We start from the raw sequence: 25,678 nt of genomic DNA on the forward strand, positions 1-25,678 counted from the left end.
AAAGGCAACAAAACATAAAACTGACAGAAACATTTCATATATAGAAGCTTCCAAAATGTTCGAAAAAGCGACGATTTCTTATGCAGAAATCGTCTCTAAAACGACAAAACCGAATGTCAATGTTGTTATTCAACCCTTCGTGTCAATATCCTAAAAAAAAACAGTAGAGTGGAAGTCAAGGTCAAAAAAACTACCTTCCAAACCTAATGTTCCTCATCATGACCCTTCACTTCTGTATTTCCCGAATGGACAACTGCCATCTGGTTCTAATGGGAGTGCTTTTCCTAGCAAAGTCCCAACATCAAACAATACAATTATATCTACCATATTGAGTATTTTAGTATCGATCCTTCAAAATAACCCACAAAAACCGTTCAACGTCACCCATCAATTCCTAAATATAACCTCCCTACTTAACCACCACCATGGCTCCTCAGATGAGGATTCTGCAGTGGAACACTCATAGCATTTTAAATAAAAAAGAAGACCTCTTGCATACATTGCAAGAAGAATCAATCTCAATTGTGGCCAGCTCGAAAACTCTCCCCGAGTCTCAATTTGGATTCAGGAAAAGAAAGAGCACTATTGAAAGCGTGTCGGTTCTCACATCTGATATCAGAGCCGCTCTTACTCAGAAATAGTTCTTAATAGGTGTCTGTCTGGACATAAGTGGTGCATATGACAACGTTAGTATCTATATTCTAGAAGCTAAAATGCTACGAATTGGAATCCCGCGAAAGCTCACTTCCTTTATAACAAATTTGATTCTCTCCAGAAAGGTAGAAATCAGTGTTCGCGGTCATGCTGTGGTGGAGAGATAGTTGAGCAAGGGACTACCTCAGGGTTCTGTCCTAAGCCCGATTCTCTTCAATATCTATACGCATGACATCGGCGGAATTGTTCCTTTAGTGACAAGTTTGCTTCAGTACGCGGACGACTTCTTCATATAAGCATATGGGAAGAACCCAAAGAATTTAGGAAATACTCTAAATTTAGGTATGAGAAACATCAGGAATTGGTAAGTGGAACATGGCTTGGATCTATCAACTGGTAAAAGTATTTTTTTATTTATTTTTTTTTTATATAGGAGTTGATTTATTATTTACCTTGCTTATAATACTCGTATACAAGGTTTATATTTCAAAAGTGGATTTTTCTGCAATTAAATTTCTTTAAATTTATCCAAACTGTTGGGATCAGGAGGGATATACTAATGTGGGCCAATCAGGAACTTCTCAGCATTTGCTTATGTGGAGAGGAAACCACTCAAAACTGTTGGCAGTAGTCAACAGGCCTTCCGTTCCACTAGAGAAGTGTTCGACATTTTCTTCCCTACTTTGGTTTATTTTACCAATAGCCTGCACTATATTGATCATGTATAATACTACCTCTCGTGTGAGTTCTTTATTACCTATCACCGATGGGATGTCGCATAGATCTTCACCTAAGCTTCTGCATCGCGCCTCCAGCTGTTGTCTTTGAAAGCTGAAAAGGGGGCAATGCATCAACAGGTGAGGGACATCTTGAGGAGTTTCATCGTCGCATGAGCAGCTGTCGATTTCGGAGAGATTGAAGCGATGCAGGTAGCTCATAAACCCACCATGACCCGTAAGCATCTGGGTGAGCTCGTAGCCAGCATTCTGCATTCTCCTGAAATCATAGGCATGGAAAATGGTAGGGAAAAACATTTTAGTTATACTTCCGGTAGGTTCACTTAAATAACGATCGTTCGAGACTTGAAGGGTTCTGTGTCTTATTTCCCTTTTGGCAAAGCTGAGCGGGAAATCGGCAAAATCGGGAGCTGTCTTCTTGAGTGTAGCTTCCCGAGCCTTTTCGTCAGCCTTTTCGTTGCCAAGGATTCCGCAGTGCCCCCGTATCCAGCCGATGTACACGTCCTGGTGTCTGCATCGAAGCTTCTGGATGTCTGTTCTAATGTCCATTACAATAGGGATGACCGAATTTCGGTCAGTTATTGCATGGACGCCAGATTTGCAATCTGTCAGGATCGTTATTTTCTTCCATCTGTTTGGTGGTTTCTTCAAAACATAGACCAGGGCTTCTCTGATCGCAAAGAGTTCCGCCTGAAACACGGAGCAGAAATCACCGAGTTTCAACTTTCTCGACGGCAGCTCTCTGACGCCATCGTAAGGTACAAACGCTGCACCCACTTTTCCGTCCAAGAGACTGCCATCTGTGTAGATCCTCAACTCTTCCTGCGCCGCCCCAGGCAGAACCCGATCATCATAGCCGTGATCTATCGGATAGCGCTCCGCCGGATGAGGAAGTGAGAAATAGTCTCCCACTCCCTGGTAAAATCTGTCCTGTGGCAAGTCTCGCAAAGTGAGGCTCTTCTTCACCTCATATGCTTCTGCAAGCTCCCTGATCCTCAAATCGAGTGGCATGAATCCACTTAAAATCTGTGCTGATACCAAGGAGATTGTTCTGTATCCCTTGCATGACCTGATGGCTATTTGTCATTGGATGGAGTTCAATTTCTTCCGATTGACTTTCCTGTTGACCGCGTCCACCCACACTCTTGAGGCGTACGTAATCAGAGGCTCTACAGCGCCTACGTATATTTGCTGCATAACCTCCGGCGATGCACCCCATGTGGATTTGGCGGCTCTCACAAGTTTGTTTGTAATACCTGCGGCTTTTTTACAAACACTGTCAACGTGTTTGGACCAATTTAGGTTGCGATCTATGGTAAGACCCAAAACCTTAAAGTGGTCCACATAGTTCAACTGGTAAAAGTAATGCCATAACCTTCTGTGGATAGCAAAAAATCCCAACCATAAAAATTCAACACGGAGATGAGATAGTACCTTTTACGTCCCAGATTAAGTTTTTGGGAGTAATTCTGGACACTCATCTTACATGGAACTCATACATAAATCATATGGTTAACAAGTGTCAAGCCGGATTGAATACGTTAAGAGCAGTCTCGCAAGTATGGTGGGGGAGCCACCCTTTTATAAAGATACTTTTTTATACTGCGTATATCCGAAGCCATCTTGATTACGCCTCGTTCCTTTTAGAACCATGTTCAAAAAAGAATCTCTAAAGACTTGACCGGATCCAATCCCAAAGTCTGAGACTAGTCGTTGGAGCCATGAAGTCATCTCCAATTAACGCTTTACAAGTAGAAGCTTGTGATCCCCCATTAGGTATGAGAAGACAATATTTGGCGGATAGATTTCTTCTAAAATGATCTGTCCAAAAAAAACAACCTGCTCCCCAAAAAGGTACAATTTCTCTCTGACTGCGTGCCATCCTCATCTTTTTGGTTTCATAAACCGCCCCCTTTACTAGTCAACAGTTGTCATTTTTACAAATATTTTGAATCTAGCATTTATCCTAAAGACCTTCTTCCCCTTTATCGTTTTCCATTTAAAGCTTCTATTTATGCCCCAAGTATTGAACTCACATTCGGAATCGAAAGTCACCTACAGCCCCGGTGTACATTCAACCGTATTCGGTTGTCAAGATGGATATGTTGGAAAATTATCTACACTGATGGATCTCAGTCAGATTCGCCAACCCATACGGGTGCGGATATATTATGTGAAGACAACAACTTTCAAAGATTGTACAAATTGCACAAGAATGCATCTGTATTTACTGCAGAATGTAACGCAATCAAAGAAGCTGTTGTGTACGCCTTAAGCGCACAATATAGCAAGTTTCGTATTCTGTCGAATTCCTTGAGTGCCTTACAAAAAATCAAATCCCCTCCATCCTCTTATCCCAAGGATGAGTTCTGCGTGGAAACTCGATTTCTTCTTTCTTTATCAGAGGCATCAAATAAGAGTACTGTCATGTCCTGGATCCCTAGCCATTGTGGTATTCCCGGGAACGAAAAAGTGGACGCGTTAGCAAAGGAGGTGGTCCACTCCGGGGATCCTGCCTATAGTAATTTACTACCACTAGGTGATCTCCTTGTTATGACAAAGGAGAAGCAACTTCGCACATGGCAAGAATATTGAGTAGCCTCCTCCCAAGCCAAGGGTAGACATCTTTTCCAAATGGCACTGCTGCAATGGTTCTCACCTGTTCAGAATCCATGTCCGGGACTCTGCCATTTGCGAATGTCAGCTAGATGAGGAAGATTTAAACCATATTTTTTTTGGATGGCCCATAAATGATTGTTATCTTGATTTCCTATCCGACCTCTCTGATATTATTATCCCATTCCCTATTCATATTCTAGCTCTCCCTGTCCCCACCCAATAAACGTGTATTTAAAATCCTGTATAAAAATGTAAATATCTAGTTGTAAATGGTGTAAAGCTGTAAATATGTTATATTATTATATGTTTATATAATATTAAATACTAACACACTAACTTGTGTATATTATATTACCAACACATGTGTAAATGTAAAAAAAAAACAAAAATACTCGACACCGGCCAGAACACCCAAGTAGAGATGTGAAAAGACCATGAAAAAACGAAGAAAAAACAGATATTTCTTGAGTTTTTATTAAAATTGAAGATCATCTGTGTTAATGATGGTTCGTGGGAGATCATTGAACAACCTTGATATAATGCAATTTAATGTTCATTCTCCGAAGTTATTTGTAAGTCGGGGAACAACCAGGAACCTTAAGTATTTAATAAAGTGTTGAGATTATGGGAAACTCTTTTTTTATATTCCAGATCAACAAAGTGATCTATAATTAATTTGTTGTTACAAAGTTGTGTTACCGGCAGGACATTACAGAATTAAAAATTACATCATACCTTGGAGACTTATTATTTCTAAAAGAACCAGTAATATTTTCATTGTAACGTAGTTTATATTTAGTTTATTTATATACAGGGACACTAAAAAGAATTTGCTGCGTTTAAAAAAAAAAGTGATTGGCATTCACGTATAAGATTTTTCATAACATCAGTAAACCTCTTACCAAACTCATTTGCAACCTCTTCATTAGATTTGTCTTTTCCAAGACATTTTATTATTTGATTACCATTGTTAGATTAAGATTTCTCTTTTATTCCATTAATTATTTCTCACATTTTTTTTAAATTTACCTCTGCCTCTTTTAGTTCGTTTTCAAATAAAAACTATTGAAATTATCATAATAATAAAAGTATGTATATAGTTTTATTCCACCTTTATTTATAAATTTTGACCAGTGACGGGTTTCATCGTGACCGACATCGTCAGACTGGTGGGAGACGCATTATACGAATTATATTGTTAAATTTAACACATTTATGTTATATTAATGTTTATTTTAATAATTATTCATTACATCCGGACATTTTTATTTCATGACACTTTCATGACTTCCGCTGGGGTTTTGGTGACCATTTTGTCTAGAACAAAACAAAATATTTTTATCATAGATTGGTAAAAAAACATTTTATTTAATTTAGATCAGTGGTCTCTAAACTCAATAGGGATGTGAGCTACTTTCAGAAATTGAACTTGTCTGGTGAGCTACCTATACAAATTCCCTCTTTATTGTTTTTTATCATCGGCCCTTATAGTACCATGCATAATATTTTTATATTAGTTTAAATAAATTAGAACATCAGATAAACACTAAAACATAAAATGTGCACTTTAAATACTTATTTATAATCAAAATAATAATCGAAAATAGGTGTGATTAAAAATTAACGTAAAAATAAAAGTAAAAAAAAAGAGTATAAATAATTGGTGAAAAGAATAACAAAACAAAATATTTTTATGATTGATTGGTAAAAAAACATTTTTAAATTTAGACAAATAAAAATATTGATCAATAACGATTAAAATCAAATTCACCTCGACGGACTGGCGTCAACGCACCCGATCTCCTAATGGTCCTTTTGAAACCATCATATGTCCAACGCGAGTTCATTGATGGTGTGCCCATTTCGACTAGAACAAAACAAAATATTTTTATCATAGGTTGGTAAAAGAACATTTTTTAATTTAGATAAATAAAAAATAATAATAATAACGATCAAAATCATATTCACCTCGGAGGACTGGCGTCGATGCAGCTGATCTCCTAATGGTCCTTTTGAAACAATCATATGTCCAACAAGAGTTCAACGATGATTTTATTTCCTGTCTTTCCATGATGGAAATCTCCACCGTTCTCTTACAAGTTGCGGCTCTTGCTCGTTCATCCGCTCTCTCATTTTCTATAATACCAGCATGTCCTCTTATCCAGCATATTTGAATAATCATCCCTCTAATCTTTAGATGCTTAATTTTACTTTGACTATCTGCAATTAATGGATTTACCGACCGAGCATCAGTTACAGCTTGAACGCCCGAACGACAATCTGATAATATTTTTGCAATAACCCACCTCTCTGGTGGTTTTTTTAATAACCATTTTAGAGCTTCTCGTATTGCGAGTAGTTCAGCCTGAAAAACTGAGCAGAAATAGTCTAGTTTAAACGTTCTGCCATATAATTCTTTATTACCCTCAAAAGGAACGGATGCCGCTCCCACTTTGCCGTCGAGCAGGCTACCATCCGTAAAGATGGTGTACGGCTAGCTCTTGCTGACTATCAAGGTATTAGGTGCAACTGTAGACAAGAATCTCAACTGGTCACTTCATGTAGATAACGTCTGCAAGAAGGCTGCCAATCTTTCTGGAATGCTTGTGAGAGCGGCAAAACCAATGTGGGGGTGCTCTCCTGCGGTAATGCAGCAAATATATTATGGTGCTATTGAACCTCTTGTTACATATGCGGCCAGCTTATGGGGTGAAGCGGTAAAAAAAAAATGCAATAAGAAAACTTGAAATATTTTCATCATGAGTTGGTAAAAATTAATTTAATTTAATTAAGATCAATAAAAATATTGACCAATAATGATAAAAATCATATTCACCTGGGCAGACTGGCGTAAAAGTCGCCGAATTCCTCACAGAGCTTTGGAATCTATCAAACAATGGTACATCCAGGCATGTTACCTTCCCCACTGTGAAACTCATGGGTTTTTTTGTACCCATTTCGACTAGAACGAATCAATTTTTTTTTACTATAGGAGAAATTTCTTGCTAAAAACCAAAAGCTTTTCTGCGCATTTGTCAATCTGCAAAAAGCGTTTGATTGAGTTGACAGAGAAAAATTATGGAAGGTGTTATCGGAGTACGGAGTAAGCGGAAATCTAACACGTGCTATTGCTTCTCTGTATAAAGACAGCACAGCATGTGTTAGGGTAAATGGATCATACACATCGTGGTTTGACATTCATAAAGCAGTGAAGCAGGGATGTGTTATGTCACCATGGCTGTTCAACGTGTATATTGATAACTGCATGAAAGAACTAAAAGGCTTAAGAATGGGAGCAAAAATGGGTGATTTAAAAGTCAATTGTCTTTTGTATGCTGACGATGCTGTACTCCTTGCTAATAACAAAGAGGAACTGCAATTCTTGGTAACAAAGGTCTACTATGTATGCAAGAGAAGCGATTTGCTGATGAATGTCGATAAATCGAATGTGATGGTTTTTGAAAGAAATGAAAGTATGACTAAATGTGAAATCACCGTGAATGGAGTTATACTAAAATAAGTAGAGGAATTTGTGTATCTGGGAAGTATGTTCACTAGGGATGGAATGACTGAGAAAGATATTAAAAGGAGGGTAAGTGCCGGGAACAGAGTAAACGGTGCACTTAAATCGACCTTGGCAAATAAATGCTTGTCACAAGAGGCAAAACTGGCAGTTCACAACGGAGTCCTGGTCCCATCCCTAAAGTATGTGCGCGAAGTATGGACTTGGAAAAACAGGGATGAAAGTAGGCTGAATGCTGTCGAAATGCGATCTCTCAGGCGAATGTGTGGTAAAACTATGTACGATAGATGCACAAATGTTGAGATCCGTACATTATGTAAGGCTGAGACAAGCATTATCGACAAAATCAAGAAAGGAGCTCTGCGCTGGTTTGGACATGTAGAACGAATGGACAGCGAGAGAACGGCTAAGAATATTTACAATGCGAATGTTGATGGATGCAGAAATAGAGGAAGACCAAGAAAGACATGGCATGACCAAATCCAACAAATACTTAAAGATGGACATGTCAAAAGTCGGAATAATCGGCGCGCGTGCATGAGAAGATGTATGAATGTAGAGGAAGCGAGATCTGTATGCAAAGATAGAGTGTTGTGGCGTTCTATCCTCTCTGCCTACCCTTACGGGGAAACGGCGGGATGGTTTGTTTGTTTAGGTAAGTAATTTTTTATTTTATTTAGATTTTAATTTGTCGCAACAGAGAGATAAAATATTTTCGAGAAGGGAATTTGGAAGTCTAAGCATTTACAGACAGACAGACAGGGAATATGACCTGTCGTTGGCTGGTTTAAGTGGCCACCTTACACATTGTGTAACATTCACCATTCTGCCTCTATTTAAACATCCACATTTCCTCAACCTTTCCATCTGATGACTTTTGTGAAGTAAAAACCTGAAACCTTTATCATGTGGGTGGGATTCATCCGACTGAACCATTTCAACCTACTAGGCAACGCCTGAAAACAATTGTTCAATTTTTATGCTTCTTATATTTATTTATTTATTAACGGACATTGTCCATGTATACAATTTATAAGGTTTAAATATTACAATAAAAGAATAGTTTAAAACATTTTTTAAAAAACGAAAGAAGCATTGACAAACATAAGGGACATCGAGACAAGATCTGGACTATTTATTTAGTGCTCGTTTAAATCGTTGTAAACTTAAACCAAAAAAGTCCAGATCCTGTCTTGAGTTAACAATACGACAAAGGCGGGTCATTGGAGAATTTAGACCATAGTTTGTTCTATGCTGATCGATAAACAGTACTTCATTGTTTCTCAATCTACGAGATGGAATATTGAATTTTACTTGTCCCAGTAATGATGGAACATCGATTATACCATTTAGTATGCCGAACATATATATGAAGTCAATATTAGTTCTACGTTTTTGTAGACTAGAAATATTTAACATTGACTCTATTTCAGCATAAAAATAATTATCTCTCTCTAGTCCAAGCATCCACGCTATTTTTCGAAGCAAGCGATGTTGGACTGATTCAATGTGATTTATGCGATTGACATAGAATGGAGACCAGACCACTGAGGCATATTCAAGAAGAGGGCGAACAGTTGAGCAATAAAGAGTTTTGATTGTACGGACATTAGTAAAATCAGAGGATATTCTGTTAATGAAGCCAAGTAATTTCAGTGATTTATTTACTGTATTATCTATATGCTCGTTGTATGTCAGTTTATAGTCCAAAACAACTCCTAAATCTCTGATGACTACATCAATTTTGAAGTTTTCTAATAGGTACTCGAAGGAAATTGGTTGTTTTATTCTATGAAATGACATTATTTTGCATTTTTTAATATTTACTTCTAATTTATTGACTTTACACCATCGCGATGCATCGGTTAAAAGAGTTAATGTCTGATTGAAGAAGAAAGCAGTCTTGTAAAGTTTGAATTATTTTGAGAATTTTGTTAGTTTAATCAACAATGTTTTGGGTACATCCAATGGTTCTCGAACGGTAGCTCAATATAACTCACCTATTGTTAGATTACAGAATACCGGGAACGAATATGCATCACATTTTGATATATTAAGTTTATCTCTGCCTAACTTAAAAAATAAAGTGACCAACATATTTTTATCAAAAAGAGCTAATCATCTTCAGAAGATGATTTGGAATAGTTATAATTTGATTGATTAATGTATTTTGTTATTGTATAATTTCTTTAAAATATGTATGTATTTCAAGTAATTAATAATGTGTACAGTACGAGTATATTAATATTTCATACTCGATTTTTTTTATTTTTAATATTTTTATTTCTAAGCACTCTTTATACCACATATATGTAAATGGCAGAAATGCCGTATATAAATAAATAAATGTTTGTAGGTAGGCAGGATTTCTTCCCTAGGGAGTTATTTAGATTTAAAATTGTTGCAACAGAGAAGGAAAACATTTTTCAGAAGGGAATCAACAAAAGTCAACAGATGGAAGAGTTGAGGAAATATGGATGTTTGAACTTAGGCAGAATGATGAATGTTGCACAGTGTGTAAGGTGGCCACTTAAACCAGTCAATGGCAGGTCATTATTTCTGTAAATGCTTCGACTTACATATTTCCTTCTCAAAAATTTTTTCCCTCTCTGTTGCAACAAATTTAGATCTAAATGACTCCCTTATTTAGTTTAATTTACACAAACCAACAAACCATCGCGCCGTTTCCCCGTAGGGGTAGGCAGAGAGGATAGAACGCAATAACACTCTATCTTGGCATACAGACCTCGCTTCCTCTACATTCATACATCTTCTCATGCACGCACGCCGATTATTCCTACTTTTGACATGTCCATCTTCAAGCATTTGATGGACTTGATCGTGCCATGTCTTTCTCGGTCTTCCTCGTTTTCTGTATCCATCAACATTTGTTCCGCCGTTCTTTCGCTGTCCATTCGCTCTACATGTCCAAACCAACGCAGCACCTCTTTCTTGATTCTGTCGATAATGCATGACTCAGCCTTACACACTTCACGGATCTCGACATTTGTGCACCTATCATACATCGTTTCACCACACATTCGCCTGAGGGATCGCATTTCGACAGCATTCAACCTACTTTCATCATCATTTTTCCAATTCAATACTTCGCGCCCATACATTAGAGTTGGCACTAGAACTCCGTTGTGAGCTGCTAGTTTAGCCTCCTGCGATAAACATTTGTTTGCCAAAATAGATTTCAGTGCACTGTTCACCCTGTTCCCGGCACTCACCCTCCTTTCAATATCTTTCCATCACTAGTAAACATACTTCCCAGGTACACAAATTCTTCTACCTGATTCAGAATATCTCCGTTCGCACTGATCTCACATTTAGTTTTATTTTCTTCCCTCTCAAAAACCGTCATCAATAAAAATATTGATTGATAACAAATTATGTTGGGCAGCTGCCAACGCGACCACGACTGCTCTGCCAAGAACTAACGACTAAGAAGAAGAACGGAAGAGTTGAAGAAGAATTATTACAATTCAACTATCTTTGTTATTAAAGAAATTAGGTGTTTATAATTAGAAATCAAACACTGATTTGAGTCTACTGAACACTTTATTTTATTTTTACAAATATAAACATATAAAAATAAAAACATTGTGACAATTGTTGGACTTTCAATCCAAATAATCTTCACATTCGTTTGAAAATGCCCTAATAAGGCGAAACAATTGTCACGAAGATTTTATCTTTATATGTTTATATTTGTAAAAATAAAATAAAGTGTTCAGTAGACTCAAATCATTGTTTGATTTCTAATTATAAGTTTAAATATGGAGTTCTACAAAATAAACACCAAATCAATCAATAAATTAGGAGTTAATGCCATTTACCATTTAATAGAGGGTGAAAATTTTTATTTCGAGATAGTAATAACTCAATTTCATCACATTTGGAGTTAACGTAGTTTACCTCTCGCATACAGAATATTTACAATGCAATGCTAAGCCGAGAATAATAAATCGCGTAGCCAAATTTACAATATTGTATTGAGAATATTCCAATATTCCAATTTTTCATCTTGTATTTATATAAGATGAAAAATTTGAGACACATTGCCAAAAAACCTGTAATCCCCTTTGGCGGCCTCCGTGGTGTAGTGGTCAAGACGCTTGACTCACGCACGGAAGGTTCCGGGTTCGATTCCCGGTGAGAACACAAAAATTAAAATGTGATTTTTCTCAAGCCTGGGTGCTCTGTGATGTAATTCACCACTGTAATTAGGCCTCCTGGCCTGTTGTGGTGCAAAAGAAAAATGTAAATGTAAAAAATGTAAATGTAAAATGTAAAAAAACAAAACATATAGAAAATAATACAAAAAATATTCACCGCATAAGTGGAGGGGGGGGGGTACCCAAAAGAAACTGAACTAATCGTTGTGGTAAGTAGAGTTTTTGCAGTACCAAATGTTTCCAACGATGGAATAAAAGATTGGACAAGTGGATTCGGTCCAATAGAGAGTCCTTTAAAGGGGATTACAGGTTTTTTGTAAAATTATTAATGAAATATTTAAAAAATATACAAGTTCGCTATATTCTGGATGCCCCCTCGTATAATGTTAAATAAAGTTATTGCACATTATGATAGGTGATTTCTTTAAATCTATATTACACATTTTCTAAAATAAGACGCTGAATTTTTTAATAGCTGTTTAAGTATTTTCCGTGAATATTAAAACTAAAATTTTGAACTCACACGAGACATTTAAAGTGTAAAGTTTAACATATACAAAGTGAATAACATCGAATGGTGTTCATGCAATGTTTTAAAACATATTCGAGATCAAAAACGTAAATATTTAATTACTCGACTAACTTCTTTATGCAAAATAATGTCATCACTTGACTATTTGTAGACATCGTAAGCAATACGTCTTCATCTTTATTGATTTTACGTTCTTCGGCATGTGTAGCATTTCATTTTAACGGCTAATAATTTTAATTTCTGAATTTAACAGAAATGTTTATATATTTGAAGGGCTCTTTCAGATGTGTTCAAATTTCAGATATTATTTTCTGACCACCACTTTACATATTGTACTATTGAGTATTGCACAATTTTCACATTGTTTGTTTTCACTAATACAAAAAACTTTTCACTAATACAAAAAACTTTTCACTAATACAAAAAACATACATTTTGATCTCAAATAATACTTTTTAAAACAATTAAAATAAACTCATCTATAATACTTTGAGTATTTCCAAATACTGAATTGGATTAATTAAAAAGTTTGATACAATTATCGGAATATTAACTGAAAAATACTGCTTAAATATATTTAAGTTTACTGCCAAACTGAGGATAGAAATGGCAAATTAATAAAAATCTAAAAAATCCTTAACTATTATTTTAAAAGCTTAACATGCACATAATTTTATAAATATATTGGGTACAAAACACTAAGGAATTTCAACTTAACGTAAATCATTCGACTATAGAATAAATCTGAAGACTAGTTGTTTTGTAAGTAGTTGTTTTCTCTTTAAAACGACTAAACTTATGGGTCTTTACTTATAAGCCTAGGCATAACTTTGTACCAGGTTTATAGATAAGGCCTATGGTATGGTATGGAATCGCAATTGATATTAAAACTTCGTTATCATGCAGAATGGCATATGAAATATTGGAAAATGAAAGCAGTAATAAGTCATTTAGAATTAATGCTTTTAAGGCACCTTTTTTAATGCATGCTGGCTGCCATTAATATTATATAATAAAAATTTCAATTAAGCATAATTTTTACATTCAAATTAAATAGGATCCACCTTTGTTTATTGTGGAAAAAACAACAATAATCAAGTAAACAATACTTCTAGATTGACTTGTTTATCTGTTGAAACAAAAGTCCTCATTTTCAAGACAAATAAATAACATTTATGATTAATGCATACTTTTAAGTAATGTAGTAATATTAAATAAACCGTGAATTTATTTTAAACAAGTATGCGATGTTTAACAAGTTACTACTAATAAAAAATCTTCCAAATGAAGAGTCTTCAGTTTGGGTAAAAAATAGGAAAGTGTTTCCACATACTTTAATGAAATTCAAGATTTAAAAAATTAAATATTCAGTATTATAAGAATGTCCGAGTAGTAGCCAAATCAGTTAAATACTAGATTTATCGTTACAAAATCACTACCAATGTAATTTATATCTGACTTGTCTTGCTCATAATCTGCAAAATAAACACGAGCCCTTTTGAACTTAAATGTCAATTTCGCAAGGCTTCAGCACTGTAAGAGCGCCTTTTTCTAAAGCTCTTAAGAACAATTTTTGGTCTAGACGAGTGATTGAAAGATTCCGCCCCACCATCAGCCAAGTGGTACTTTTCTCCTCCTCGCTTGATAAACGATTTCATGTGGATGTTACTTAAGCAATCGTACGAGACACTGGGGTTAGACACATCGAGGTCCTGATATTCCGCATTTACCAACAGATTCTCAGTAGATTTAGTAGGGTGGTGCGAGTGGTGCTCTGTGTTCGTACCTTTGGATGATTTTGTTAGGACTTTCGGATTGTGGTTGTGACTTTTAGAGCCAAATCCATATCCACCAAACCCATAGCCTCCAAATGCCTTTGTAGTGAAATTTAGACCGGACGATCTCTTGTGCTGTACAACTTTGGTTTTCGGAGGGTCTTCGATAAATAGTTTGTCGGTGCTGTAAGAGGATGAACTTCCTTCACAATTGCGGTTAATTTTTTCACTTGAAGTGAACGATTCGGCTATGCATTCTGTGTTTCCAAACATGTCTATAGCCATGTAGCGTCGATGTACACCCCATACACCTGGGTTGGAATCACATGATTCATCACAGCTTTTTTTTACATATTCTCTTTTAAGACAGCGGGACTTATTCGTACATTCTGGACGTTTCGTATATTTTCTATGCGTGGTTAAGTGACGGGGCTCGCAGCAAGGACTGGCTAAGTCATAAGCATCAATATAGCTATCATTCTGTGGTTGGTAGCACGGATAGCAACGGGATTGCGGACGAGGCATTTTCTCTTTTCTTTTTGTCCTTTCTTCAGACTTTTTTGGTGCCGACGGAGCTCTTAAGAAAAAATTATCCGCATTATGGTCTAAACTCGGTGTTGATTTAATTTTTTTAGTGTCGATATATTTTTTGTGCTCAGAACGGTTTTTAATAGAATGTGAATTATCTTTCACTACGGCAGAATGGCTGTAAAGTTCATAATCATCACTGTCACTTAAGTCTGTTTTGTGAGAAGTCTTTTTCTGAGAAGGAAGACTATGGGTTGTAGGTTTCATTTTACCTTTCAAAACTTCATGTTCTAAAATACGAAGCTGCGATAGTTCCTCTTCTCTTTCATTAATTTGTCTTTTCAGTTCTAAAGCTCGTCTTTGAAGATTTACCTGAAAATTTAATTGTACCAATTTACTAAATTATATTTTAACTGAAGTGGATACAACATTTTCTACCATACTATTTTTTGTGGCCATGAAATAATAATGATTTGAATTGGGTTTTTTTGTTGCAATTTTCAATAAACGCCCAGCCCTGGCTAGACAATTTTGCATTTATCAAGATAGCCGCAATATTGATGTATTAATGCATTGTTCAATGCACCAAGAATAAATTATTATGAAAAGCAAAAACCGGTCAAAATTTATTTCTTACTTTGTATAAATTGTAAACGTTAACGATTTTACGAGTGGAGAAATAAATCAATCAAATTTATTATAATTTTAATTATATTATGGAAAAAAAAATTTATTTATGAAAATATTTCAAATGCGAGATTGATAAAGATCATTATGAATTTAATTCAGTCAGTTTTTTATCGTAAAAGCAGTCCATTTTGTCAATAAAAATACATGCTTTTGTACTTATTGAGTTGTGACATACAAGTGTAAAAGAAAAATTAAGAAGAAAATCACATGCGTCGTTGTTCTATGATCATGACGATATTTGTATCAGATTCGCATATTACGAAAACATGGAGATTAGTTTGAGTAAAAAATAAACCGTACGTTTTCAGAGTGGATTCCATAACTCGGTGGTTGTGACTTGGTGGGCTGCAACTGAAACAAAATAGATACCTAAGTAATGAACACATAAATGCATCATATTATAAGAGAGAAAAAAACTAATAAAAAATCATGTCAAATCATACTAAAATCATTTTTAACCTTATTGACATGATTAAACACTGAATATGAATACTGAAAATGAAATACTAAATATGAACGAACATACCTACAAATTGTTTTTTAAATTTATTTTTCAAAAATATTTACAAAATAGTCTTAAATTAAACAAAGTAACATGTTAAATATTTTAGGTATACTGTATTGCAGTGTCCTTTTGCCATATTTATTGCAATATCTAGGAACGGCTAGCCCTTCCATACTAGTAAACCTGGTGTTGTAATCATGTACCAACTTGTGTTTATACTCGGAGTGCGACGCATGCTGAGAAATTAATTTGTACCAAAGTAGAGCCTTAACAGATAATTTATTTACAGATTTATACATCAATGATATTGAAATATCGTGTCTCCGGCGGTATACATCTTTATGTAGTAGAGATTTGATCATTGAATTTTGCAAGGTTTGAATAAAATTAAGATTAGTTTCACTTGATAACCCCCAGGAAGTTATGGCGTATCGTATAATTGATTCAGAGAGAGATAAATAAATAATTCGTAAATTATTAACGGGGACATAATATTTTAATATGTACATTCTATTACTTATTGCTCTTAATCGCTTACACAATTTTCTAATATGTACATCCCGTTTAAAATTACAATCTATAGTTAAACCTTAATAAACACACTGCTCAATATTTTCACACGTGCACGGTTTCAACTATAAATTGGTAAAAATAAAACCTATAACACATATAATTAAAAATAACTTTATTTTTACATACAACTGAATCATACTAAGATGTACCGGTTTCAGGAAAACGAATTGACAATCGAGACAAATAATAAATTATACTTGACATTTAAAAAAATCAGTGGTGTGGTGTGGCATAAATTTTATTTAAATTTGTTGCTACATAGAGGGAGAACATTTTTGAGAAGATAAATCCAGCCTGTCAGCAAACATTTGGACATACTCAAAACACTGTTAAATTTTATTTCTTGAAATTATTTTTGAGGTCATTTGATTTTTTAAATATTTATATTTTAATATTGGTCGCGTGGTTAATCCTGACAATCCCCAATTAACAATGAGATATTGCTTAAGGCTGAAGTCTGATAAAACGAACGCAAAATCAGGAAATCATACGATTTTTCCATTTTAAAACGAATGTTTTTTTTTTAACCGCGCAATAATAAAAAAATATGAATTAGATAAAAACATTTTTTTTTAAAGATTTAAATATAATAACTTTTAGACCGGCAGATTACGCCATTTCAAAATTAAAATGAACTTAGGTATCTGGGATCTCAATAAAGACTAAGTATTGATCTAAAATTTGTCTTAATAATTTGAAGATAATAACAGATAATAAAACATGAAAGTGGCGGCGGCCAAATGTTAATTTTTCGTTTTTGAAAAGAAATACAAGCGTTTTAAATCACTTACATTTTTGTGACATTTTCCTTTATGAAAGTGCAAAAAAATTCTAGCATAGGTACTCGCAGAAACACAATCTCATCATTTTGAATAATTATTTTAAAAAATCGAAAGATTTTCACATTTTTGAGACCATGCATTAGGTGCATTGTTTGAAAAAAGTATTGTTATACAAACCGAGGAGGGTCCTTCCATAATACTGTCGGGTCTACTCGGAATCTTCTTGGGCTTGCTTTCTGCTGGCTCGTAACATGATTTGGAAGAATTCATTTTAAATTCTAGTCCAATTCGTCAAAAGCTGAAAACAAATTGAATAGTGGCTGAGAAATAAGTTCCGAAAACGCTATTGATTCTTCAAATGAACACTTGCAATCCTCGTTTTCTCTCTCTTCTCCTAGGCACAAAGACGAATCATGTGTACGTCATCAGATACACCTAAGAGACCGTCACCGTCTAATTATCTAATTTCTCACGTTATTTCCACGTCTTTAAGTACAGCAGAAAAAATATTTTAAATACACAATCATTCGAGGTAGTTATAATAGTATTTAATCATTATTTTAGAAAATAACTTCTTTGACTGATTACAATAACACTACACCTAGCTGAAAGTATTAAACACCAGCGGACAACGTGGCAATCATTGGAGCCGATAACCAAACTTTAAAACTGAAAACCTGAAACATAGCTGAAGACCTGTTGAGCTGCCTCGTGGCGCAGACAGACAACATTTCCCAAGAAAATATTATCGAAAACAAGTTTGAAGAATGGTTGTCCCTTAAAAGGACTCGATGCCCTTTCGTCGGCTCGTAGAAATAACAAACACATTATACGCTTTTTAGAATCACACCATAAAACCGACAGATAACCATCATTGTATTTTTGAAACAAAATTTAAAAAGCACAATATTAACACGGTTAAAGTAAATTACAGTGACGAATGTATTTACCTGTAAAATACCAAAGCGACCTGGGCGGGCAACCAACTGATTTTTTCGTAAATATGAAAAAACTAATTATTAGTAAATGAAGAAAAATTGAAAGTTAAAAATCTGCTTCGGAACGACAGGCCTACAGACGAACCAGGCGACTGAAGAAACACTGATTGCAGCGCTCAAATGTCAAATTATACTCTAACCGTCGGTGGGCATAATCGAATTAAAATAATCGAAATATTCTATTATTAAAAAGATCGAAAGCAATGGAAATGAATTTTATTTTCATATTATTCGGAAGTGCAAAATATCTAGCTTTGTTGCAACAGAGAGGGAAAACATTTTTGAGAAGGGAATATGGAAGTCTAGGCATTAACATGGCTTATGACCTGTCATTGGCTGGTTTAAGTGGCCACTTTACACACTGTGTATCACTCACCATTCTGAAAACTGAAGGTCGCTCAATGAAACACAAGGGTGGAAACAATGTCGAAGAACTCATGACAAAATACGTGGATTTTATTACCATTGAAAACTGGAGAAATTGTGTCCAATATTCAGAAAAATATAAGGATGGAAATTCCTCGTATGTAAATATCGATAATTTTATACTAGAAGTTCTGTGAAGAAAACACTGAAGACAAATTTGTTTATCAGGTTAAAATTTTTACCAACATAGTCTATACTGTAATCGCATCTACCCTCCCCGAAATGCTCCTCCAAGATTGGGAACACGAATTCCCGATGGATCATGGTCACACGTGTTTCCTATCTCTCATTTTAGACGGATGTTTTGTCTTCATCTCAGTCCTGAGAGAAATAACATCATCGCCAGCAGGACCCGCCACGACGAAGGGGCTGCAGTCAGCCTCGCAGAAAGCCTCGTAAACAAGAACATTGAACTCAGAAGACGCAATGATGTCTGCCGCTCGTTTACTCCGGCTTAGGGTGGTTGAATTAGTTTTGGTCAATCGGTCACAACCTCTTATCAGTTTAACCTAATTTTATTTAACCTCTTATCAGTGATTTTAATGAGATTGAGAACTCTTTTCAGACAGTTGTATGGTTTTTTAGGCAATCGGTGTATTCAAACACAGGCAGAATTGTTAATAAAGTGATTTTGATCGGCCGATGACAGATCATAAGCCTTTTAAATGTCTAAACTTCCATATTACCTTTCCCAAAAAGGGTTCTTCATCTCTATTAAATTTCATTCTGTCAAAAACTTGCGACGCGTCTGTATTTTTTTAGTACAATGATGAAGTTGAAAACTTTTGGAAATAAAATGAAAAAACAACAAATTAACAAAATCACAAAATTTTATTTTCTTATAAAGTTAATAACAAATATCTTTATGAAAAATTTAAATAACGCCTTGGTCATAATATTTACAATAATTTTATGCGGCACATTGATTTTTAACATCCTACGACCAGGGACAACCCTTTCCATGGTTACTAACAAGGTATTAATTAAGGATCTCGACGTACATATTTATGCTTTATATGATTGATTGTAGTGCTTTCGCAATGAGGAAGTTCAGTGGTTTTATTATTTGTTACTAGACTATTAAACTTAGCCAAATCTGAAAAAAAAAACGTTTTTGTGTATTGTATTACCTATCAGCGCTTAATTTTGTAATTTAAAATTATTCCATGTGTGACGTCGCAAGTTCTTTTAGGCGAGTTATGCTGTTTGGTGAATTGGCTTTCCGTAAACCGGAAATCTACCACAACACCCTATCTATGGTAAATTCGGAAGAACTAGTGACGTCGTTCGAAGAAGTAAATTTTTTTTTCATACATTTTTAAGAAAATTCATCGTACAATTTAATGCTCTTATTTTTACCGCACGTAAGAAAACATTTTTTGGAACGAATTCCCCGTAGCACTGAACTTCCTAATTATAGATAAAAATGAAAGGTAGAAATGTTTATTTTATTTAGGGAAAAAGAAATCAAATTACCTTACAAATCTCTCACGGTGTAGTGGACGTGTATAAAAATCACAGGCATTTTATTCTGCCTGAAAAATAATTCCGTATGCAAGAGGTTTACAGTATCTCAAAAAACCCAACTTTTCAGGAGAGACCAATAGGTGATTTTTCATACGTTGTATTTTTTGATGAGAGGCTTTTGAAGTAAACTGGTTTTCTGAAGTACAGTAAAACCACTGTTTTACGTTTTTCAAGAGAGCAACTAAAAAAGTGTAAAACCGAGGAAAACTTTAAAGTGAGGAAATGAAAAATGTATGGAAAAAATTAAATTTCATCAAAATATACTAATTGTACAAGACTAAGCTAAATATACTGCTGAAAAATTGTAAGGACTGTCACGATTGGGGATTATTCATATTTACTTTTAAATTAAAAAATATTTTGTATTTTTTCAAACAACACTGCAATGTGTTATTTTTTTATTGTATAAAAAAAAATGCATGCATGAATAATTTTATGCGGGTTTCACAATTGTTTCGCTTAAACTTAAGAACATACATATTTATGCAAGCAGGTATTAGGTATTATTAATTTTCATTAAAAAATATATACAGACTTTATTAAGCAGAAAACTATTGATGTTAGTATGAATATTTCACTGGCCAATAAAAAAAAATACTCAAAGTAAATGTTTTGAGTACATCCAAATGTTTGTAGGTAGGCAGGATTTCTTCCCTAGGGAGTTATTTAGATTTAAAATTGTTGCAACAGAGAAGGAAAACATTTTTCAGAAGGGAATCAACAAAAGTCAACAGATGGAAGAGTTGAGGAAATATGGATGTTTGAACTTAGGCAGAATGATAAATGTTGCACAGTGTGTAAGGTGGCCACTTAAACCAGTCAATGGCAGGTCATTATTTCTGTAAATGCTTCGACTTACATATTTCCTTCTCAAAAATGTTTTCCCTCTCTGTTGCAACACATTTAGATCTAAATGACTCCCTTATTTAGTTTAATTTACACAAACCAACAAACCATCGCGCCGTTTCCCCGTAGGGGTAGGCAGAGAGGATAGAACGCAATAACACTCTATCTTGGCATACAGACCTCGCTTCCTCTACATTCATACATCTTCTCATGCACGCACGCCGATTATTCCTACTTTTGACATGTCCATCTTCAAGCATTTGATGGACTTGATCGTGCCACGTCTTTCTCGGTCTTCAACATCCTCGTTTTCTGTATCCATCAACATTTGCATCGTAGATCCTTTTAGCCGTTCTTTCGCTGTCCATTCGCTCTACATGTCCAAACCAACGCAGCACCTCTTTCTTGATTCTGTCGATAATGCATGACTCAGCCTTACACACTTCACGGATCTCGACATTTGTGCACCTATCATACATCGTTTCACCACACATTCGCCTGAGGGATCGCATTTCGACAGCATTCAACCTACTTTCATCATCATTTTTCCAATTCAATACTTCGCGCCCATACATTAGAGTTGGCACTAGAACTCCATTGTGAGCTGCTAGTTTAGCCTCCTGCGATAAACATTTGTTTGCCAAAGTAGATTTCAGTGCACTGTTCACCCTGTTCCCGGCACTCACCCTCCTTTCAATATCTTTCCGTCACTAGTAAACATACTTCCCAGGTACACAAATTCTTCTACCTGATTCAGAATATCTCCGTTCGCACTGATCTCACATTTAGTTTTATTTTCTTCCCTCTCAAAAACCGTCATCAATAAAAATATTGATTGATAACAAATTATGTTGGGCAGCTGCCAACGCGACCACGACTGCTCTGCCAAGAACAAACGACTAAGAAGAAGAACGGAAGAGTTGAGCGAATATGGATTTTCAAACATATAGTGATCACTTAAACTAGCCAAAGACAGGTCATAAGCCTTTGAATTTCTAGACTTCCATATTTTCGTCTCAAAAATGTTCTCCCTCTCTGTTGCAATATACTTATGCCAAGAGTAAAGCGGAGTCAGAGTCTATTTTATGTCTGCTGTGTACTGTCGTTGATTGTCGGTACCTAATCATTGATTATTTATTATTGCACTATATTGCGTAATTTTCCTGAAGTAAAATATGAAACTTCGATTTGAAGGGTAGAAAGCATATAAAAAACTTAAAAACATACATATTTATGCAAGCAGGTATTAGGTATTATTAATTTTCATTAAAAAATACATATACAGACTTAAATTCAGCAGAAAACTATTGATGTTAGTATGGATATTTCACTGGCCAATAAAAAAAATACTCAAAGTAAATGACTTAATTGTGTTTTACTCACATTAATAATTTGAGCACTACAATTGTCCCCGCAGTATGTAAATTATCGTGCGAGAGATTTTATGTTCTAAATAGTACAAATGAATAGTTCAGAGATTTTTACGTGTACGTTTACGAGCCGCTAATGAACTTTGGGAGTGTGTTACCATATGGGTGAAGAAAGTTGGCTAGAAAAAAAAAGTGTAGTACCTACTTACAAAAACTCATTTCACACGTCAGAAAAAACCCACAAGGCACCATAACTCTCTAGGAAAAAAATATTTTATACGAATGCGGATCATGAAGTCCTTGAATTTTCGAATGAAAGATGGTTTTTTGTGCAAAAGTAGCGACGCAGTTGTCGAAAGTTGGCAATGGCAACCTGTGTCTGTGGCAACACTGATCTTAACCAGAAATACAATCTGATGTCTTCTGACAGACGTCAAAATATGAATATAAATAATAACCTAGCTTCATTCTAGCTCACTAAAATTTTGTGAATTCAAATATCAATTCACAGTATTAATGCTAATTGTTCCGTCTTTAGAAAAGGGCAAGAAGGCCTATGTCAGTTCAGTACCACAGAATCGAAAAGAAAAAAGGCATATGGAAATAAAATATGAAACTTGTTGTAAAAGTAAATATTGTATAAGAAAACGGGTTCAAACTTTTAACCTGCTCATTGCATGGCTTGGGTCTGCTGTTAAAATATAACTTTTGTGTGGTGTTTTCCATATAAATTTTTGGAAAGCGTCATGTCTATTTTTGTACATCATCACTTCCTATACGCACCCATAATGCATGGGCACTAATTTCGTACACCAAACGCGGGCGTATATTGATAATCTTCATATGGTGGTAAGGCGATCAGAATTGGAACGATGAAATATTGCAGTGTAAAACCCCCTTTTAAATCAATATTTCATGTCGACGTTCCCAGGGATCGAACCCGGGACCTCAAGTACGGTATGCAAATGCGCTAACCACTACTACCGGAGGCGGACTTATCCTCATTCGATTTCCTTTTTCAGGATTTTTACCCGAGATTAACCATCGAGTTAATAAACTCTTCCGGGATTCTAGTTCTGTATCACACTCGGAACTGTATTCTTTTTAAGAATTGATGCGAGGAACGAATAAAGAAAACTTAATTATGCTTTTGAAATAATTTATTTGACAAAGCAAAACAAGTACAGATCGTACATATTATATTCTTAAAAGAAGGAACATAAATTCATTTTGTTCACAATATTATGTTATACCATACTAGAATTTAAACCCGGCCTTGCTCGGGATTGAGTTAAATCAGTTTTCATTGGTTCAAAAAAAATATTTTCATGTAGTTTTAATTTCGTTTTAAATATAATTTCATCTTAAAATAGTGGTCTATTTTGAAATCTAAAGTCGCTACAATTTACCTGCGCTTAATACCGAAGAAGGCCATGAAAAAGTAGTTGAAATGTTTTTTTTCATAGCTAACCCGAATACAGCACTGGCTGATATAGCATTGTAATTTCAAATGTTGATTCTAAATTTCACTTTACTACGACTTACGGTCGAAAATGTATATTTTAAACCGAAGAAGCCTGTTAAAATTTCTGCTTATAAACAGCATGGTTTCTTAAAATCGCAATTTACTTGTTGATTTTAAATTTCCCGTCACTACGACTTACCGTTGAAAAGTTCAGTTATATACAGAAGAAGTTCGAGAAAAATGATGGCTTAAAAATAGACTGGTTGATGACCCCTTAATGACCCCTCAATGGCTTGCAATAAAAACAGCATGGTTGACTTAGCAAAGGTATTTTAAATGATGATTCTAAAGTTCCTTATGTTACCACTTACTTATGTACTTTCCTCACCTTAAGTTTTGTCTCTGCATATGGGTATACAGCTCCTTATGTTACGACTTACCAATGAAAATGTAAATTTTATATAACTGTGGACCACATCGGTGAACTTTGATCTCGCTCTTATCCATGTATTGGTTCTTCTGTCTCTCAACAAAACACCCAGCATTCTCCTTTTCATTGCTCCGCGTGTCACTGATAATTTGTGTTTTTTTTTTCCCGAACATATAAGTTTCCCAGCAATATGTCGGTAAAGGGAGAACACAAGCATGAAAAGGTTTCTTCTTTAAGTAATGTGAATACTTCGGAGACTTCAGGATATACGAGTGCTTACCAAAGGCCGCCCATGCTAGATCTCGTCTTCTTTCTATTTCTACCTCTTGATTATCTTTCCCGAGCTTTGTATCATGGCTTAGGTATATATATATATATATATATATATATCTTTTAACTTTTTCTATGATTTGTCCATTTACCAAGATGTTACATGATTGATTTGAATCACTCGTTACTTTAGTTTTTGAAAGATTAATTTTCAAGCCTATTTTTAGGTATGCTGTATTGATTTCATTTATCGTGTTTTCAAGCTCCTTCTCCGATCCGAGATTGCTAATGAGTTACCCACTAAGTTAGTCTAAAGACTTTTCGGGGACACACAATTTTTAAGGACAGGTTTATTTCACCACTTTCATATTACATATATATTTATTTATAACCTTTTAACAGTCACTATTAAGTATTAAGCAGATATTTAAGTTTTTTTTTTTTCAATTGTAGATCATCCGTGTTAATGATGGTTCGTGGGAGATCATTGAACAACCTTGAAATAACGCAATTTAATGTTCAATCTTCGAAGTAATTTGTAAGCTGGGGAACAGCCAGGGAACCTTTAATTGTTAATATAGTGTTGATATTATGGAAAACTCTTTTTTTATATTCCAGATCAACAAAGTGATCTATAATTAATTTGTTGTTGCAAAGTTGTGTTACTGGCAGGACATTACAGAATTAAAAATTACATCATACCTTGGAGCCTTATTGTTTCTTAAAGAACCAGTAATATTTTCATTGTCACGTAGTTTACATTTAGGTATATACAGTGACACTAAAGAAGAATTTGCTGCGTTTAAAAAAAAAAAGTGATTGGCATTCACGTATAAGATTTTTCATAACATCAGTAAACCTCTTACCAAACTCATTTGCAACCTCTTCATTAGATTGGTCTTTTCCAAGACATTTTATTATTTGATTACCATTGTTAGATTAAGATTTCTCTTTTATTCCATTAATTATTTCTCACATTTTTTTAGAATTTACCTCTGCATCTTTTAGTTCGTTTTCAAATAAAAACTATTGAAATTATTATAATTATAAAAATATGTATATAGTTTCATTCCACCTTTATTTATAAATTTTGACCAGTGACCGGGTTTCATCGTGACCGACATCGTCAGACTGGTGGGAGACGCATTATACGAATTATATTGTTAAATTTAACACGTTTATGTTATATTAATGTTTATTTTAATAATTATTCATTACATCCGGACATTTTTATTTCATGACGCTTT

General features: G+C 34.8%; 1 protein-coding gene and 1 long non-coding RNA gene across 6 annotated transcripts; one reads left to right on the plus strand and one right to left on the minus strand.

Annotated features, from left to right (window-relative positions):
• Nucleotides 1-5,222: 5,222 nt before the first annotated feature.
• Nucleotides 5,223-16,512, minus strand: LOC148284807 (uncharacterized). Of its 5 annotated transcripts, none has more exons than XM_088234649.1 (7): nucleotides 16,283-16,393; nucleotides 15,540-15,590; nucleotides 14,033-14,921; nucleotides 6,847-7,050; nucleotides 5,979-6,650; nucleotides 5,782-5,877; nucleotides 5,223-5,327 (listed from the first exon to the last, which is right to left on the minus strand). In XM_088234649.1, the coding sequence occupies exons 1-4, from the start codon at nucleotides 16,301-16,303 to the stop codon at nucleotides 7,046-7,048; spliced, it is 966 nt and encodes a 321-aa protein (XP_088090775.1). In that variant the 5' UTR covers nucleotides 16,304-16,393; the 3' UTR covers nucleotides 5,223-5,327; nucleotides 5,782-5,877; nucleotides 5,979-6,650; nucleotides 6,847-7,045. The 5 variants fall into 5 exon arrangements, 2 of the variants coding, with proteins under 2 accessions (XP_088090775.1, XP_088090763.1); XM_088234637.1 differs by having other exon boundaries at nucleotides 5,979-6,711; XR_015823856.1 differs by lacking the exon at nucleotides 16,283-16,393 and adding an exon at nucleotides 16,444-16,512 and having other exon boundaries at nucleotides 5,979-6,383; nucleotides 6,847-14,921.
• Nucleotides 16,513-22,687: 6,175 nt separating this feature from the next.
• On the plus strand, nucleotides 22,688-25,030 carry LOC148284808 (uncharacterized). Its single transcript, XR_015823864.1, has 2 exons — nucleotides 22,688-24,058; nucleotides 24,885-25,030. It is a non-coding gene; the product is annotated as an uncharacterized LOC148284808 (long non-coding RNA).
• Nucleotides 25,031-25,678: the final 648 nt, after the last annotated feature.

The sequence above is a fragment of the Micrasema longulum genome, unplaced genomic scaffold (assembly GCF_059751315.1).
Source record: "Micrasema longulum isolate JH-2025_06_02 unplaced genomic scaffold, ASM5975131v1 h1tg000087l, whole genome shotgun sequence".
Taxonomy (NCBI): domain Eukaryota; kingdom Metazoa; phylum Arthropoda; class Insecta; order Trichoptera; family Brachycentridae; genus Micrasema; species Micrasema longulum.